Source organism: Choloepus didactylus, chromosome 8 (assembly GCF_015220235.1).
Source record: "Choloepus didactylus isolate mChoDid1 chromosome 8, mChoDid1.pri, whole genome shotgun sequence".
NCBI classification, from domain to species: domain Eukaryota; kingdom Metazoa; phylum Chordata; class Mammalia; order Pilosa; family Megalonychidae; genus Choloepus; species Choloepus didactylus.
This window is the reverse complement of record NC_051314.1, coordinates 54,020,284-54,036,711: the sequence shown is the minus strand read 5'-3', so window position 1 is coordinate 54,036,711 and position 16,428 is coordinate 54,020,284. Positions and strand designations below refer to the sequence as shown.

The 16,428-nt window shown below is 34.0% G+C and overlaps 1 protein-coding gene across 1 annotated transcript in view; it reads left to right on the top strand.

The window, feature by feature from the left end:
• Positions 1-16,428, top strand: part of ZDHHC17 (zinc finger DHHC-type palmitoyltransferase 17) — a 155,709-nt gene that overhangs the window by 91,460 nt on the left and 47,821 nt on the right. The window contains exons 5-7 of the mRNA XM_037845771.1: positions 328-472; positions 9,659-9,723; positions 10,395-10,557. Of these exons, the coding sequence (XP_037701699.1) occupies positions 328-472; positions 9,659-9,723; positions 10,395-10,557 (373 nt within the window). The remainder of the gene's footprint in view (positions 1-327; positions 473-9,658; positions 9,724-10,394; positions 10,558-16,428) is intronic.

Here is a 16,428-nt window from a genome sequence, read left to right as displayed (position 1 = left end):
AAGTGTAATACTCTTTCAGCCATATATGAATCTACAATTAAAGAACTAGCCCAGTTCAGGGGATTATTGAGATTGTACTGTGATAGAATTATTTATACTCAAAGAAGTTATGATTATCTCCATAAATTATCAGAAACTGTCATTCCAGTTAAGACTTCAAAGAACTATAAAATCCTAAATGTGTCTTGATTTTTACCTATTTTAAAATATCTTTTAAAAATATTTGCGTGGTCTTTTCTATCATTACCCTAATTTAAAAAGATCTTTCCAGAGGGACTTGTTTGAAATAACTTTATATATCTATGTGTTCATTCTTTTATGTTTTAGACAAGGCCATCTATCCATGGTTGTGCAACTAATGAAATATGGTGCAGATCCTTCATTAATTGATGGAGAAGGATGTAGCTGTATTCATCTGGCTGCTCAGTTTGGACATACCTCAATTGTTGCTTATCTCATAGCAAAAGGACAGGTAAAAAAACACAATGCTGTGGGTTTCAATCAGATGCTCTCCATGGTTTAAATGCCTAATATCATTGGTGTTAGTAGTCACCTGTGACTTTTAAATAGTATTTTCTGATGGATGAAGAGAATAAATAAATATATGGTTAATTTGATAGTGAGCTGTTCAGTTAGCATAAAAATAAGAAAGACCATCAAGGATCAGACAATGATCCATTAAGTTGGGTTTTTTATTTCTGAGAGTAATGAAGGAGATGAATCCCAGAAAGTTAAGGAGCTAATTTAGGTGTCTGTTGGTTCTCTTAATTATCTCTTTTGAATATATCATCTGAATTCATCTAAATTTTTAAACATATTTACTAATTATTTTCTATATTAACTACCTTGTGAGGGTGATACTTCTTGAAGGTCAGTTTCACAGTTTGTGCTGTATATAATAATGCTGCTTCTTACATGTCAAAAAGCTTCATGATTTAAGTGGTTCTTTCTACTTTTTTTCTGAATGTGCAGTAACCATGATCACATTACTTATTACCAGATTTTCATGTATCATGTTTTTGTAATAAATGTATTTTGTTAAAAGTAATGTCACCCAGTTTTTCTTTCACATGTTTTTTCTTATTATATTTAAACATTACTTTTATCCTAAGGATCTTATCACAAAGGTAACTAAGGTAAATGAGTTTAATTCATTGTTATCAACATATGTATTGCTATTTTAAAGTATATACTGAATTAGAATTTGAATAGTATTCATTTTATGAATAAGGTATTTGTTGTTGGCAGTATCAAGCAGTAAAGGTTGTATATTATGCAGTATAGCTTTGGAAAAGAGGCATAGACTGGTAAAGTTAATTGCTGTAAGGAGGACTTTCTAATCTATTATTGTGGTGACAAACTGTCCCCAAAATGGCTTAAGAAAACACCAGCCATTTATTGTATTTCACAGTTCTGTGTGTAGATTAAACTTAGATGGGTGGTTCTTCTCCATGTGATACTGGGTAGGGGCTCCAGTCATCTTGGGCCTTAGTAAGTGGGCTAGAAGATGGCTCACTCACATGTTTGGTACTTTGAAAGGAATGGCTAGAAGGCTGAGCTCAGCTGGAATGCTGGGATGGCTAGGCCTCTCTGTCTCTCTCTATGTAGTCTCAGAGCTTCTGTTTTTCCTCACGACCTCTCCACTTGTCTCTCCAGCAGAGGAACCAGACTCTTACATGGCAGCTCAGAGCTACCAAAAAAATACAAGGAGCTGTTCTGCCTTTTTAAGTCTTAGGTCTTGAACTGGCACAGCACAATTCTGTCCCATTCTATCAGTGAAAGCAAGTAACGGGGCCAGCCCATACTCAACATGGAAAGGGACAACTCAAGAGTGTAAATACCAGAAAGCGAGTTACATTGGGGGGTATCTTTGGAGACCAACTACCACAGGACATTATCCTTGTTCTGCTATGGTTTTCTTCTAGACCAGGAGTTGCAAAGTAGTATGACCTGAGAGCTAAGTCCAGCATAGTGTTTGTAAATAAAGTTTTATTGGAATACGACCATGTCTGTTTATTTACAATTATCTATGACTGCTTTCATGCTACAATAGGAGAGTTGCAACAGAAACCATGTGGCCCACAAAGCCTAAAATATTTATTTGTCCCTTTATAGAAAGTTTACAGACCCCTATTCTAAATTATGTAAATTTTATCAAGGACTAACTTGTGATAGAGGGGAATTTTAAGAGTGTGGGTAGGAAAACTTTCTTAGAGGTTTGATAGATTTGAACATTGAAGCATTGGGCTTGGAGTTTTCTTTTTAGGAAGATTTTTAGTAACTCAAAATCAGTTCATTTTAGTAATGAATTCAGTTTCTTTAATGACAATGTTCGGATTGTCTATTTCTTCCTGTGTCAATTCTGTTGTTTTCCAAGGGGTTTGTTTCACCTAAATTATGGGAATTATTGGCATAAAAGTTTTTGTAATAGTCCCTTATTATCCTGTCCATATCTGTAGGATCTGTAGGGATATTCCCTCTTTGATTCCTGTTTGGTGATTTATGTTTTTCTTTTACTTGATCAGTTTTGCTAATTTTAATTTTTTCAAAGAACTAATTTTTTGTTTTGTTTTTTCTTTTTTTTTTTTAATTTGTTTTTGTGTTTCATTGATACCTGCTTTTTATTCATTCCTTTCTTCTACATACCTTGGGATAAAGTTGATCTTTTTCTAGGTTCTTAATATAAAAGGACCTAGTCAAGGTGCAGTTTTGTAATGTTAGTGGATGGTTGGATCAGTATATATTTAAATTCTAAGACAAACAATGTGTGAAGTGAGAGGAAAACTGAGGGTAGTTCCTTCATGAGAATATAGTTTGCATATAAAAGAGTGGCTCACTGTAAAAAATGTAAAAAAATTATAACCATGACAAGGAATAACCAAACTATTTGGTATTATTTTGTGAAATCAAATGAAGCAGTAAATGGTAACATGACAGTGTCTTTAGTGGCCTTTGCTATTGCAGATATAAATTTACATTGTAAATTTTGTAAATTAATACTATGTGTAAACTACAAATGTCAGTTATTAACTGGGAAAGAAAAGTGGTATGTTCATGTCTTCATGGTCTTTTTGTTAACTTTTTGTAGTTTTGGTGATTTCAGTCATCTTTTTTAACTCTGGTATAGTAACTAGGTTATAAAACTCTCAAAAGGCAGGAATTTCTACCTGCCACAGTGCCTTCTGTACAGCAGTAATGCTTGTTTGTAAAGCATTCAAAACTAACAGAATGATATGACTTAGAAAATGATATTCCACCTCTCTCCCCAACTCCTAAGATAACTTCCTTTAGCAATTTAGTATGTATTTTCCAGACTTTTCTGCATGTACACTCCAATACTCCTTCAGTGTGTATTGTATTATACTTTAAATGGAGTCCAAAGTCTGGCCTATAGAGCACTGTGTAGTGTAGCCCCTCGTAGTAGATACAGGTGAACCTCTAAGCTCATCTGCTGTCACCTCCCTCTCAATGACTTTGCTTTAACTGTACCAGTCTTTTTGCTGTTCCTTGACCAAGTCAGGCATGCTATTGTCTTTGTGTTTAGCTGTCTTCTGCTTTCTTCTTCTTTCTTTCTTTTCTCAGATAGTCATACAACTCTTTCTTTCAATCAGAGGTCTGCTCAAATTTTATTAGTTCCTATCAATTCCTAATTAGAAGCAGTATTAAATTAGCATAATTTCATTTCCTTTTTCCCTTCCCTGTCTTTCACTATCTGATATTAGTCAAGAATATTGTTTTTCTTAGTGTTAACTTTGTTCTAATAAACATGCCTATGTTCCTATTACTTGGTGTTCAGCTTTAAATAATATCCTTTGACTCATAGCTATTACAAATGAGGTACTTAGCATACTTTCTTTTCACCTTTTTCCATTTCTTCCAAACTATTTGTATCAATTTTACGTTGTTAGGACATGTAGCATTTCCATTCAGTTTTGTCATTTTATTCTTTACAATTGTTTTATTTTGGTAATACTGTTACGTATTTTCAGTGTTCACTACAGTTCTTTAGGATGATTTCCAAGAGAAAACATGGAAATGCTAAGTTGTGGAGCTCTTTTGTTCTTGGAATTCCCATAAGCTTTTGATCCAAGCTTTATTCTTCCTAGTAGAGAACACTTATACCTCAAGGCTGAACTTGGAAGAGAAGTACCAAGTTTTAAATGCCAACCCAAAAAGAGAAGAGATTGAGTTTCATTTTTCTTTTAGTACTCTAGAGACATGGCATAATTGTATATTTTCATTTTATTTATTGAACTTTTTTAACACTACCACTTTTTTAAAAGGATATGAAAAGACCACTAAGAAAAAAGAAGAAACTTAAACATAAGAATTTATCTGCTTGCTTTAATTGCATATCAAATATTGTTCTGAACTTTCTTGAAACGAGGACAGTGAAGGAAGTAAAATAAGTTACAGTACTTAGCTCTCATATAAGAAATAAGGGAATGTCATTTCTTCAAAGACTTCTTTTAAGTACATGATTATTTAATTAAAAAAATGATCAACGTGTGTATTGGAAATATTGAGTGGGGTTATGGAACAAGTTTCCAACAACATGATGAAAGTTAAATCCATGAATGAATTTGTAATGAATAAGGGTTACAACTCAGAATTCATGGTGAGGGACTCAAACTAATATATGAACATTCTAGAATATGTTCTAATTCTTTAATGTAGTGGTTCTCAGTGTTTTTTGTTTTTTTTTTATTTGCTTGTTTTTCCTGTTCCTCTGCCTTGTCAATATACTTGAGTAATGTACACATTTGAGACATATTCTCATTAGTAATAGTGGCTCATATTGAACTGCTATGTAGAGACATGCAGTGCTTTACAGTGTACTCACTGTATCTCTGTCCGCTTCTCTCTACTGATTGGTAAGTAAGACAACACAACTTGGATTAGAACTGCTGGTTTAACGTAATCCAAGACTGAGAGATGAGGAAGGGAAGAAAAGAAACTTAGTGTTTATTGAATGTCTCATTACATTCCAGGGGCTGTGGACTTGGTGCTTTACACACACTGTTTCGTTTAATCATCACATGTATATTATGAGGCCATTTGTAGAGACTAAGAGAAGTAAAATAGTTCTGCCCCCAGTCTGATAGCATTAAAAGGTAGAGCAAGGAACTGAAAACTAATCCTGTCTCATTTCAAAGCCTATGCCTTTCCCAAGCCTGGAAGAATAGATAGATAAACATAACTTTTCATTTAATAAATGATTTTTGATACTCTGCTCTTCTGGGCACTGGGAATACAAAAATGAATTTAATATGATTTCCATCCTAAAAAAATTCCTGATGTAGTTAATGAGACAGATACCACAGGCATAGAGGATAACCATTCCGGATTGGGGCAAGTTAGAAGACATGATTTCAGGGAAATGAAACTGATAGAATCCCTGGTACATCAGAATGTCTTGAAAGGTGATTTCAATAACTAAGGGAGTTTGGAACTTGAATAGGTGGTGTTTCTGATTTGCTAAAAAACTAAGCAAAAGAGGAGAGGATCTATGATGGTGGCATAGAGGAGTGGAAGTTAGTTAGTTCCCCTGACAACTAATAAACAACCAGGAACAACTAGTAAATAATCCAGAATAACTGCGGGGGGACAAACGTGACCATCCACTCATCATACACCAACCTGAATTGGGAGGAATGCCCAAGATAGCAGCATAAAATCTGTAAGTAGAAACTGCAGATCCAAGCCAGGAGCCCCCTCCCCCCACAGCCCAAGCTGCAAAGCCTCGTGGTGCTAGAGAGAAGCTCTCTCCCAGTAAGCGAATATAGCTCGGCTGAGCTCCAACTGGGATTTTAATTAACAAGCATGGACTGCTTGCTGTGAGCTACGAATCCCCAACAGCAGACAGAGGCTTTTGGTGACGACTGACCTTGGAGAGCTGGAGGGTGGCTGCAGACTGGCCCTGAAGGGGGCTTTCTGTCCCTGTCTCAGCTCAGTGGAGAAAGCCTTGGCCATTTTCATTTCCCAGTGCTCTGACCCAGACAAGGGTGGAGATAGCACAGGCACAGTCTATTCAAATGCTAATGACCTCTCCGTAGGAGGGTTATCTTCCCTAAGAGGAAAGGGGTGGGGCCAAGTTCTACTACCGCCTTCCATTCAGAACCAGACCCCAGAGCCTGGGGGAAAACAGCCACGGGCCACACCTCCTTACATCAGTCGGGAGCTACAGGCTGACAGGTGCTACCTGCTGGGCAGAAGCACAGTGACCTGAGGCATCACAGCATGTATCAGTTTTCTAAGACACACCCTCAGGGAAACAGGATAATGAATATTTCTTCCTTTCGGACCTGAGCCCCTTCTGAAAACCTGATTGGGGTAACCAAGGAAACCATGCCTAGACAACAGAAAACTACAACCTACACTAAGAAAAATGAAGTTATGGCCCAGTCAGAGGAACAGACTTACACTTCAACTGAGATACGGGAATTTAAACAACTAATAATAAGTCAACTCTAAAGGTTTAGGGAAGATATGGCGAAAGAGATGAGCCATATAATGAAAACATTGGGCGTACATAAGGTAGAAATGGAAAGTTCGAAAAACCAACTGGCAGAATCTATGGAAATGAAAGGCACAACACAAGAGATGAAAGACACAATGGAGACATACAACAGCAGATTTCAAGAGGCAGAAGAAAACACTCAGGAAATGGAAAAGAAGGCACCTGAAAGCCTACACACAAAAGAACAGATAGAGGAAAGAATGGAAAAATACAAGCAACGTCTCCGGGAACTTAAGGACAAAACGAAAAGCAAGAATGTACGTGTCATTGGTGTCCCAGAAGGAGAAGAGAAGGGATAAAGGACAGAAGCAATAATAGAAATAATCAATGAAAATTTCCCTCTTTTATGAAAGGCATAAAATTATGGATCCAAGAAGCGTAGCATACCCCAAACAGAATAGATCTGAATAGCACTATGCCAAGACACTTAATAATCAGATTATCAAACGTCAAAGATAAAGAGAGAATCCTGAAAGCAGCAAGAGAAAAGCGATCCATCACATGCAAAGGAAGCTTGATGAGACTGTGTGCGGATTTCTCAATAGAAACCATGGAGGCAAGCAGGAAGTGGTGTGATATATTTAAGATACTGAAAGAGAAAAACCACCACCTAGAATCCTATATCTGGCAAAACTATCCTTCACATATGAGGGAGAGCTTAAAATATTCTCTGACAGACAATGACAGAGTTTGTGAACAAGATAGCTGCTCTACAGGAAACACTAAAGGAAGCGCTGCAGACAGAAAGGAAAAGACAGGAGTGAGAGGTTTGGAAAACAGTTTTGTGAGATAGTAGCACAGCAATGTACGTACACTGAACAAAGATGATTGTGAGTATGGTTGAAAAAGGAGGGTTGGGACCATGTGGGACACCAGAACAAAAAACAAAGGATAAAAATTGGGACTGTGTATCTCAGGGAAACCTAGGATGCTCAACAATTGTAATAGAAGGTACAAATATGTTTTTACATGAGGTAGAACAAATGAATGTCAACATTGCAAGGTGTTAAAAATAGGATGGGATTGGGGGGAAAATACAATCAATGGAAACTAGAGACTATAATTTACGGAAACATTGTATTATGCTTCCTTGAATATAACAAAGGCAATATACAAAAGCTAAATGCATATGGGGGGTGTGGGGAATAGGGGAAGGATATGGGACTCCTGGCATTGGTGATGTTGTCTGGCTCTTGATTCTACTTTAGGTTAATGCTGTCTTTCCTTTTGTTGCTTTCTAGCTGTCAAGTTTTATTTTTTTTTCTCTCTCTCTCTCTCTTTTCTCTTTTTCTTTTGTCTCTCTGCCTTCTTTGACTCTTTCTCCTTTGTGGAAGAAATGGAGATGTCCTTATATAGATAGTGGCGATGGTGCTGAATACATAAATATGTGACTATACAGGGAACCAGTGACTGTTTAATTAGGACGGAATGTATGGTGTGTGAACAAAACCATCTTAAAAGAAATGGGTTGATAAAGAAACCTTGAGGACACTATATGGAGTGAAATAAGACAAACACATAAAGGCAAATGTTGCAGGGTCTCACTGATATGAACTAACTATAATCTGTAAACTCATAGACATGAAATAATAAGTTACCAGGATATAGAATGAGGCTAAAGAATGGGGAGTGGTTGCTTATTATGTTCAACTGGGATGAACTTAAACATTTGAAATGGACAAGGGTGATGGTAGCATGCTGTGAGAATAACTAACAGTGCTGAAAGGTGTGTGAAGGTGGTGGAAAGGGTACACTCAGAGTCACGTGTCACCAGAAGGAAAGTTGTAGGTTAAAAGATGGGAATGTGTGAAACAGTGGATCTTGTGGTGGACAATGTCCGTGATTAACTATACAAATATTAGAAATCTCTCTCACGAACTGGAACAAATGTATGACACTGTAACTAGAATTTTAATAGAGAGGCATACAGGGAAAAACTATATACCTGTTGCAAACTATATACTACAGTTAATAGTGTTTTAACATTCTTTCATCAACAGTAACAAATGTACTATACCAAAACTATGAATCAATAATGGAGGGGGGGCATGGTTAGGGGTATGGGAGGATTTGAGTTTCCTTTTTTTCTGTTTATTTCTTTTCTGGAGTAATGAAAATGTTCTAAAAACTGAAAAAAAGTATTGTTGGATGCACAGCTGTATGATGGTACTATGGGCAATTGATTGTACACTTTGGCTCTCTGGATAGTTGTATGGTATTTGAACAATCTCGATAAAAAACATATGTATATATATTAAAAAAAAAAAAAACTAAGCAAAAGAGCAAAAAGACAGTTCCAAGGAAAGCAAAAAGTTGGGTAGGAGAGGAAAAGTAATCAGTTTGCTTCATGATTTGACAAGGAATAGGATTCATAAATATTCATAGTAAGTAAATATAAATATTTATATAACCACAATTACAGTAGATCTTTTGAGAGGAAGAAAGGACAGAAAGGTGCATATTTATGATGAGGCAGAGAAAGGAAATAGAAATTCTAATCTTTCATAGTGGAGAGTCTCAGAAGATAATGTCTAAAACTGAAAAATCAAGAGCTGTAAATACATAAACATCTTATTTACAGGGATGGAAGAAAATATCAAAATAATGAGCTAAGAAAGATAAAAATAGTCACCTCTGAGGAGGGGCAAATGATGGGGAGGGAGTTGGGGAACTATTCAACTCTAAAAAATAGGCATTTATAACTTGATAAAATAAGCAAACTTTTTTATTAAAAAAGACAGATCTTTTAATTCTTTGTTTAAAAATGCCTAGGAAAAAGAAAAAAAAAATGCCTAGGAATAAACGGGGTTATATTATGCCTTTCTATTATGAAGTAGTCTAAATAAGTTTTTCAGAGGCCTTGATCACTTACTCTATCCTTCGTGGCTGAAAGACTAGAATAAGTTATGATCTTTTAGTGTAAAACATTGAAAGACCAATTAAAACATCTTAAATATATGTAATATATGTAAATAAATTAAAAGATTTAGTGACAATAAATAATTGTATTTTAAAGTGAAGAAAGACTATTTTAATTATTCGCCCTAGATTGAGTATTCTTATAATGTGTAAATTAGATTTTTCTAAGGAAATTTTGTTAAGAACTTATACATGTCTTTTTTCTTTTTACTCTATCAGGATGTAGATATGATGGATCAGAATGGAATGACACCTTTAATGTGGGCAGCTTATAGAACACATAGGTATGTAACCATTACAAAATACTTATTCACATCATTTTCAGACCTAAATGCATAATGCAACATAATACAATTGACAAGAAAAAGTAGTTAATATTATACTTACTAATATTTACAATTTTTATTATGTACATAATATATAAAATAAATTACCCCTTCAGATATTTTGGTGTCTCTGTGCTTATCTCAGCCTTGGTAATTGTAATGTCCTCTCTTTCTCTTTTAATTATTTCTAAGAATTGGAAGAAGAGGTTATCTGCTTTTAAAAAAGTAATTCATTTTTTCACATTATTTTTTTATTAAAGTGTAATGTATTAATCTGAAATAAGTCTGAAATCATTTTTGGAATAAGCCAGATTTAAGCAAAAATTTTTAAAATGGTTTAATCATATAGATACTAATGACATTGATCCCTAGATCAAAAATAGAAAAGGTCAGTTAGCATGAAGTATGCTGTCCATTAGATCTATATCACATCATATGTTATTGCACATACTCAATATGTCATCTTAAAATATTGTCTCATTATTAATTATAAAGTGGTTGAGTAGGTTAAGGTAGAAGTGTTCAAAGATGGAATGTGAATGCAGCCACAAACAGTTTAGTGCCTGTATGATTTCTGTAATTGAAATTAGGGTTGTTGTTGTTGTTTGTTTGTTTTTTTTCCTTTTCAGTGTGGATCCAACTAGATTGCTTTTAACATTCAATGTTTCAGTTAACCTTGGTGACAAATATCACAAAAATACTGCTCTGCATTGGGCAGTACTAGCAGGGAATACCACAGTCATTAGTCTTCTTCTGGAAGCTGGAGCTAATGTTGATGCCCAGAATATCAAGGTAAAAATATCCTATATGATTATGGGAAATGTGGCTACTAAGATATAGATTCCTCAACTAAACAGATTTTTCATAGACTCTCAGAGTTGGAAGAAACTTCTTATTTAAGTTTAACCCTTTGCTTCCATGCAAGAATTTCTTTTGAAAGGCTAGATTATTTACTTTCATCTTGCAGTATTGAAGTAATTTTCAAGTTTTGGTGGCCTTTTCATAAGTGAATTCTAACTGGTCATTGGATATTAAATTATTTAATCTGTGCTTTTATAGATGAAGGGAGTAGTTTTTCTCTTTTCTTCAAGATGATCATTACAGAGAATCATAACTGAATTTATTTGTAATTAAACTGCATTATGCATAATAAATTTTAGTAATTCTTTGACTTGATGTTTTTATTGTCTTATTGTTTTAAAGGTCAAGACCTTTAAATTTGACAAGCACCTTTATGCTGTTATAGGAGAACACCTTCCTCCCCTTATATTGGGCTAATCCAGGAAAAGTATACAAGATGATCAAAGAACAAAGCACAGTTAACATTTGGATTTTGACCATTTCAGATTTTGTATAGATGCTCTAAGAAGACATGCAAAAAGAGTCTGTCAGGATCTACCATGTCTTTTAGCAATAGTTTCAAAAGACTCTTTCTGTGAAATGGCTTCTAATTTTTAAACATCATCTTTTCATAATATGCATTCATAAATAACTTTGTGCCCATTGAAAAATGTTCTTTAATTTTGGCTACAATCCATAGTATTTTATGAGTCATGTTTCTTAAGTTTCTTCTAAGGGATGTGTGCTAATTAAATATGAAGAATATAAATATCAAGCCACATACTAATCTGATATGGCCAATCAAAAAGTAGGTTATCACCTGCTGGATCAGGGCATCTCTTATGTTTCAATGAGTTTTTTCTTTCTGTATTTTGTTACTTTTAGAAGATAAAATTAAACTACTGAAATGAAGTAGCTTAGACTAATTATTGGAGGATAATTTAAGATTATAACCAATTGTTAGAAACAAGTCCAGTCACAAATATTTATTTTAATTAAAGCTACATACCTAATATTGAAAACTATAAGAAATTGATAAACCTGTATTTTTTTTTTTTTATGTTTCAAGTCTTCTTGTTCCTATCCAAAGTGATCAGAATGGTCCAATATTTGTCACTAAACATAGGGAAAGAAGTCAGCATACCATAGTGCCTGACATATTATAGGCACTCAATAAGTATTTGTTGACTGACTGAATAAGATTTGTGTATTTTCTTTAATTCTGCTAATATACCTATGTGTCCACTTCAGAAAATGTAAAGAGAAATTTTTGCTTTTCCAAAAGTTTCTAAGTAGGATGCTTTGAAAAGTTCATAAAACTGGGATTAGTAAATTAGGCTAACCCGAATGGCCTGAAGTATAGGATAAAGAGGGAGGATTTTGACTAACAGTATCTTCAGAAGAAAACAATTAGTGAGTTTACCTCTTATTTTATTATCTGAACTACTTTGGAGTACTATTTTTCTTCTCTTTGCTACTAGAGATAATTCTTAAAGTGATCATGCCCCAGGAATACATTTCAAGATCTTTAGTGTTGAAAAAATAGAATCAATTTCAGTAAGGCAAGTAGTCTCCATTCTGCCAAGAGCTATAATCAGTATACAGTATTAAAATTACAATAAAGCCAAAGAATTAGGACAAGATGATTACAATGTCCTGGAATTTGGAACTAGTAGTGTACATATTTAGAGCTTTTAAAAACATCCCTTTATTCCATATAAAACTTTAGATAATTTTTCCTCAATCATGATCCTCAGGTATTTGAGGTATGGTTTGCAAGTTTAGCATTTTTGCAAATAAGTAATGAAAATCTGTGCTCCTCATTAACCATTGCATAAACTTTTAATTAGTGTTAGTTAAAGAAATAATCTATAATGAATTTCAGCAGAAAGGTAAAGGTAAGAGTAGAGCTACTTGGAATGATTTAAATGGTTTTGAATCTTATAATTTTTTTAAAGTCGTTTTTTTTATAGTAACATATGTACAACTCAAAATTGCCCATTTTACCACTTGCAAGCATACAATTCTGTTGTATTAAATACATTCACAATATTGTGCTACTATCACAGATATCCATTGCACCAACTTTTTCGTCACCTCAAACAGAAACCCTATACCCATTGAGTAATAACTCCCTCTTCCTGCACCCTCCCCCAGGAAGGTGAACCTTGCATTTTTTATTGTTTTGTATGTTTATGCATTTGAGTTATTTGAGACCAAGCCAGATTAAACTGAAATGTAGCTTCCTTAAACTAATACAGTTCATGTTCTTATACCTACTGAGTCTACAATATTGAATAATCAAGCTAATTATTTTGCCTGTAGAACATTTGTTTAAATTTTTTTTTCCTAGTCATTTTTTTTTTGTTGATGTTGTGATTTTATCTAACACATAGGATCAAGTTTGGCTATTGACCAAAAAAAAATTGCTTCAAATTTAATTCTCTGGTAGCTTCTGGAGTGATTTTCTAACATTATTTTTAAGGAAAATATAGTCTAAAAAGTTGCTTGAATTGCTCGGGGAACATTTGCACTTTTAGGGGGAAAAAATGTTTTCATCCACACTGATGAAAAAGTAGGTTTTTGTTTTAAAATGCTCTTTTCTATGTAATTAAAAGGATGAAATAAGTATCAGATGCATATTCTACTAGAATCTGCGATTTCTAATATGCCTAAATCTAGTAATCTTCTAATGAAAACCATTTATTCATTCATTCAACAAGTATTTGTTCAGTGCTGGGAAGTCACAATGCTCAAGACTAATAAGGTGCCTATTCTGTTAGAACTTACATTCTATTGAGGAAGTAGACAATAAGTAAATAGGAAACACACACACACACACACACACACACACACACACACACACACACGCAAATGTAATAGAAGAATGAGTGCTGTGGAGTAGGGACCATGACAGTTGAGAGTGATTTGGGAATGCTGCTCTGAGAAAATGGCATTTGCTTTGAGACTTGCTTGATGAGAAGAGATTAGTTTTGTAAAGGGATCTAGGGGAAAAACTTGCCATATGGAGGAACTCACATGCAAAGCCCTAGGCAGAAATGAGCTTGCCATATCTGATGTACAGAAATAAGTGAGCAAGGGGATGAAGTCATCGAGAGACAGGCACCAGATCCTGTAAGCAGTTGGAAGGATTTATGTAGGCTGCTTTTTGTTTTAAATATTTTTGAAAGATTACTTTTATTGCTGTCTGGGTAATACATTGAAGAATTTAAAAAATGGAAGATACAGATAGCGGGCTTTTTCAGTAAATTAGTCAAGTGATGATGGTGGCTTGGGCTTGAAGAGTAGGAGTAGAGATGGAGAAAACTGAATGGATTTGGAGATTTGTTAGAGTAGAAATGAAAAGGTAGATGAGATATGGAGGGTGAAAGAGAAAAACATGATTGATGACTTAGTTTTTGGTTTGAATAATTAAGTGGCTTGTGAAAGCACATACTGAAGTTGTAAGAACTGAAGGAAGAATACTTCCGGGGTGAGGGAAATTGATAGAAATTGGTTCCATTTTGGTCATATTTAATTTGAGGTGATTAGCTATGTAGAATACCAAGAAATTAAATACACTTAAATTGCTACAAATTCTCCAAGGGAAAAATTGATTAAAACAAAATAGATTCTTTCTCCAGGAATTTGGCAGTTCATTTAAATCTGTGTGTTTTTCCTTTTTTCATTTTAAGTCCTAGGACAGATATTTTTGCTGATAATTACGTATTGTAGCACAGTAGAATGTAGCCTGCTAATCTGGATATGGCTTCACATAGCTAGTGAAAGTTACATTCTTCAAAGAATATGAAAAATTATACTTTGTAGTAATAGTTATATATCTATGAGTTGATTCTATTTCTTCTAAAATAATAATTTTCTAAATAATGTTAAGCCTAAGTTTCTTAGAAATCTGTCTTTTTTTATTAACTAGAGATTTACCCTTATAAATTAGTTGTTCTGGTAAGGAATTCGATTCCTTTGTTTTATAAACAAAAGAGTTACCAAAATAATATAGAGCCTATTTTGGAGAAAATTCACAGTAAATGATAGTTAGCTTTAAGATGGCTATTTAGATCCTGAGAAGAAACAGGACTGGCCATATACTCTAGGCAAGAAGTTTTTAATTTGGGGTCCACCAGTAGACTTTGGTGGAAGCGTGTCCATGGACCCCTAAAATTGTTTTAAAAAATGTTGCATTTATCAGCTCTTTTCTGGGTGAACAGGTTAGTGACTTTCATCAGATTTGACTCAAAAGAATTCAAGAATCACTGACCTAGATAATAATTATATAGAATAATGCCAAATCTTTTTTTAAGTAACAGTAAGGGGGGAAAATGGGTTTTGGAATATTAAAAAAAAAACAAAAAATCATGGCCTATTTAATCCATTTTTATGGTAGTGTTATATTTTTTAATTTCTAAAAATTAATTTCCCTGCTAACATAAGTTTTTGGGTATACAGGTAAAGTTAGATGAATTAAGTTTGGGGCCACAATTAATTTCCAGGAGTGCTGCCCAAGGATTTATAATCTTGTCTTTCTAAAATTATCAAAAACATAATTTTTAGCTTGAACAGAATGTAAAATTACTAAACCTTGATTAGTATATTAAAAGGGCTCTTATATGGTTTCTTAAAATGAGGTAAGAAACTTTTCAGAAAATAGTTTCCGTTACCTCTTAAGTGCCTGACCTAGATGGTCTCCAAGAAGAACTTAGCTTTGACAGTGAAATTTAACTTCATATAGGCAAAACTTCAAGTGATCTTCTACCCTAGCCATGTTTATCTGACCAAAACCCTTGAAGAATTTATTTTATTACCAGTTACATAGTCTGTAAATACTCCATGTAGATTCTTTTTGTTGGCTGTTGTTATTTATTATTTTCACTGGTACATGGAGTGACCAAATATAGACTTGATTCAGAACCTGGTTTTAGCATAATTCTTTAAATTTTTTGTTTGTTTATTTTACCAGCTGAATAAAAGAACTATACAAAAATAGTCAGATGACTAGAGGAGTAGTTGAAAGATTTCTTAAAGCTCCCTCAATCTTTTTATCTAGGCAATCCTTAGGTGTCACATGGGCCTCTAGTGGAAGGGATGCTCAGCTGGACCGAGGCAACTGCAGGATATTCTCTGGGAGTTGTTACCCAAAGGGATTGCTTTTATTCAGGTAATCTTTCTAGTTTGGATTATTTAGCTGGTTCTGACAACTTAGGTTTTGGAATTTTGGAATAGGTAAGGAGATATTTTAAAGTAAATATCTCTATTTGTAGAAGACTTATCTAGATTAGCCCATTTCCTATTAAATATCCTTTTTCTTTTAATTAAAGGGTTGATTGGGCTTTTGTTGTTATTATTTTGTTATAGTTGTTGCTGGTGGTGTGCTTTTTGTTGTTTGTTTACTTTTATTGTTTTAGTGTTTTCTAAGATGAACTGTACTCAAGTGTTCATAAGTAAATATCCCTCAGTAAGCACCCCAAGAGTCTTTATTCCTTTTTTTCCACCCAGTTTTTAAAATACAGTTTCAATAGCTTTTAAAGCAATTTTGAAGATTTGTATATGTACTTCTGAAAAATTGGCAAACAACATTTTTAATTTCACTTTTCAGTTTAAAGAAGTGAATAAATAGTGGAGAACGTTATTAGAAATGTAGGTGTCCAGCTAACTTACAAAAGGAAAGATAAGATTTTCAGTTAATAAAGGCAAAAAAGAAACATCGATCTAGAATTGGTGACACTTATTTCTTACTTCCTTTAATACATTTTAGTCCTATTCATTTACACTCCCTGGCATTCTTTTTCTTGGGCTAATAAGGGAGTT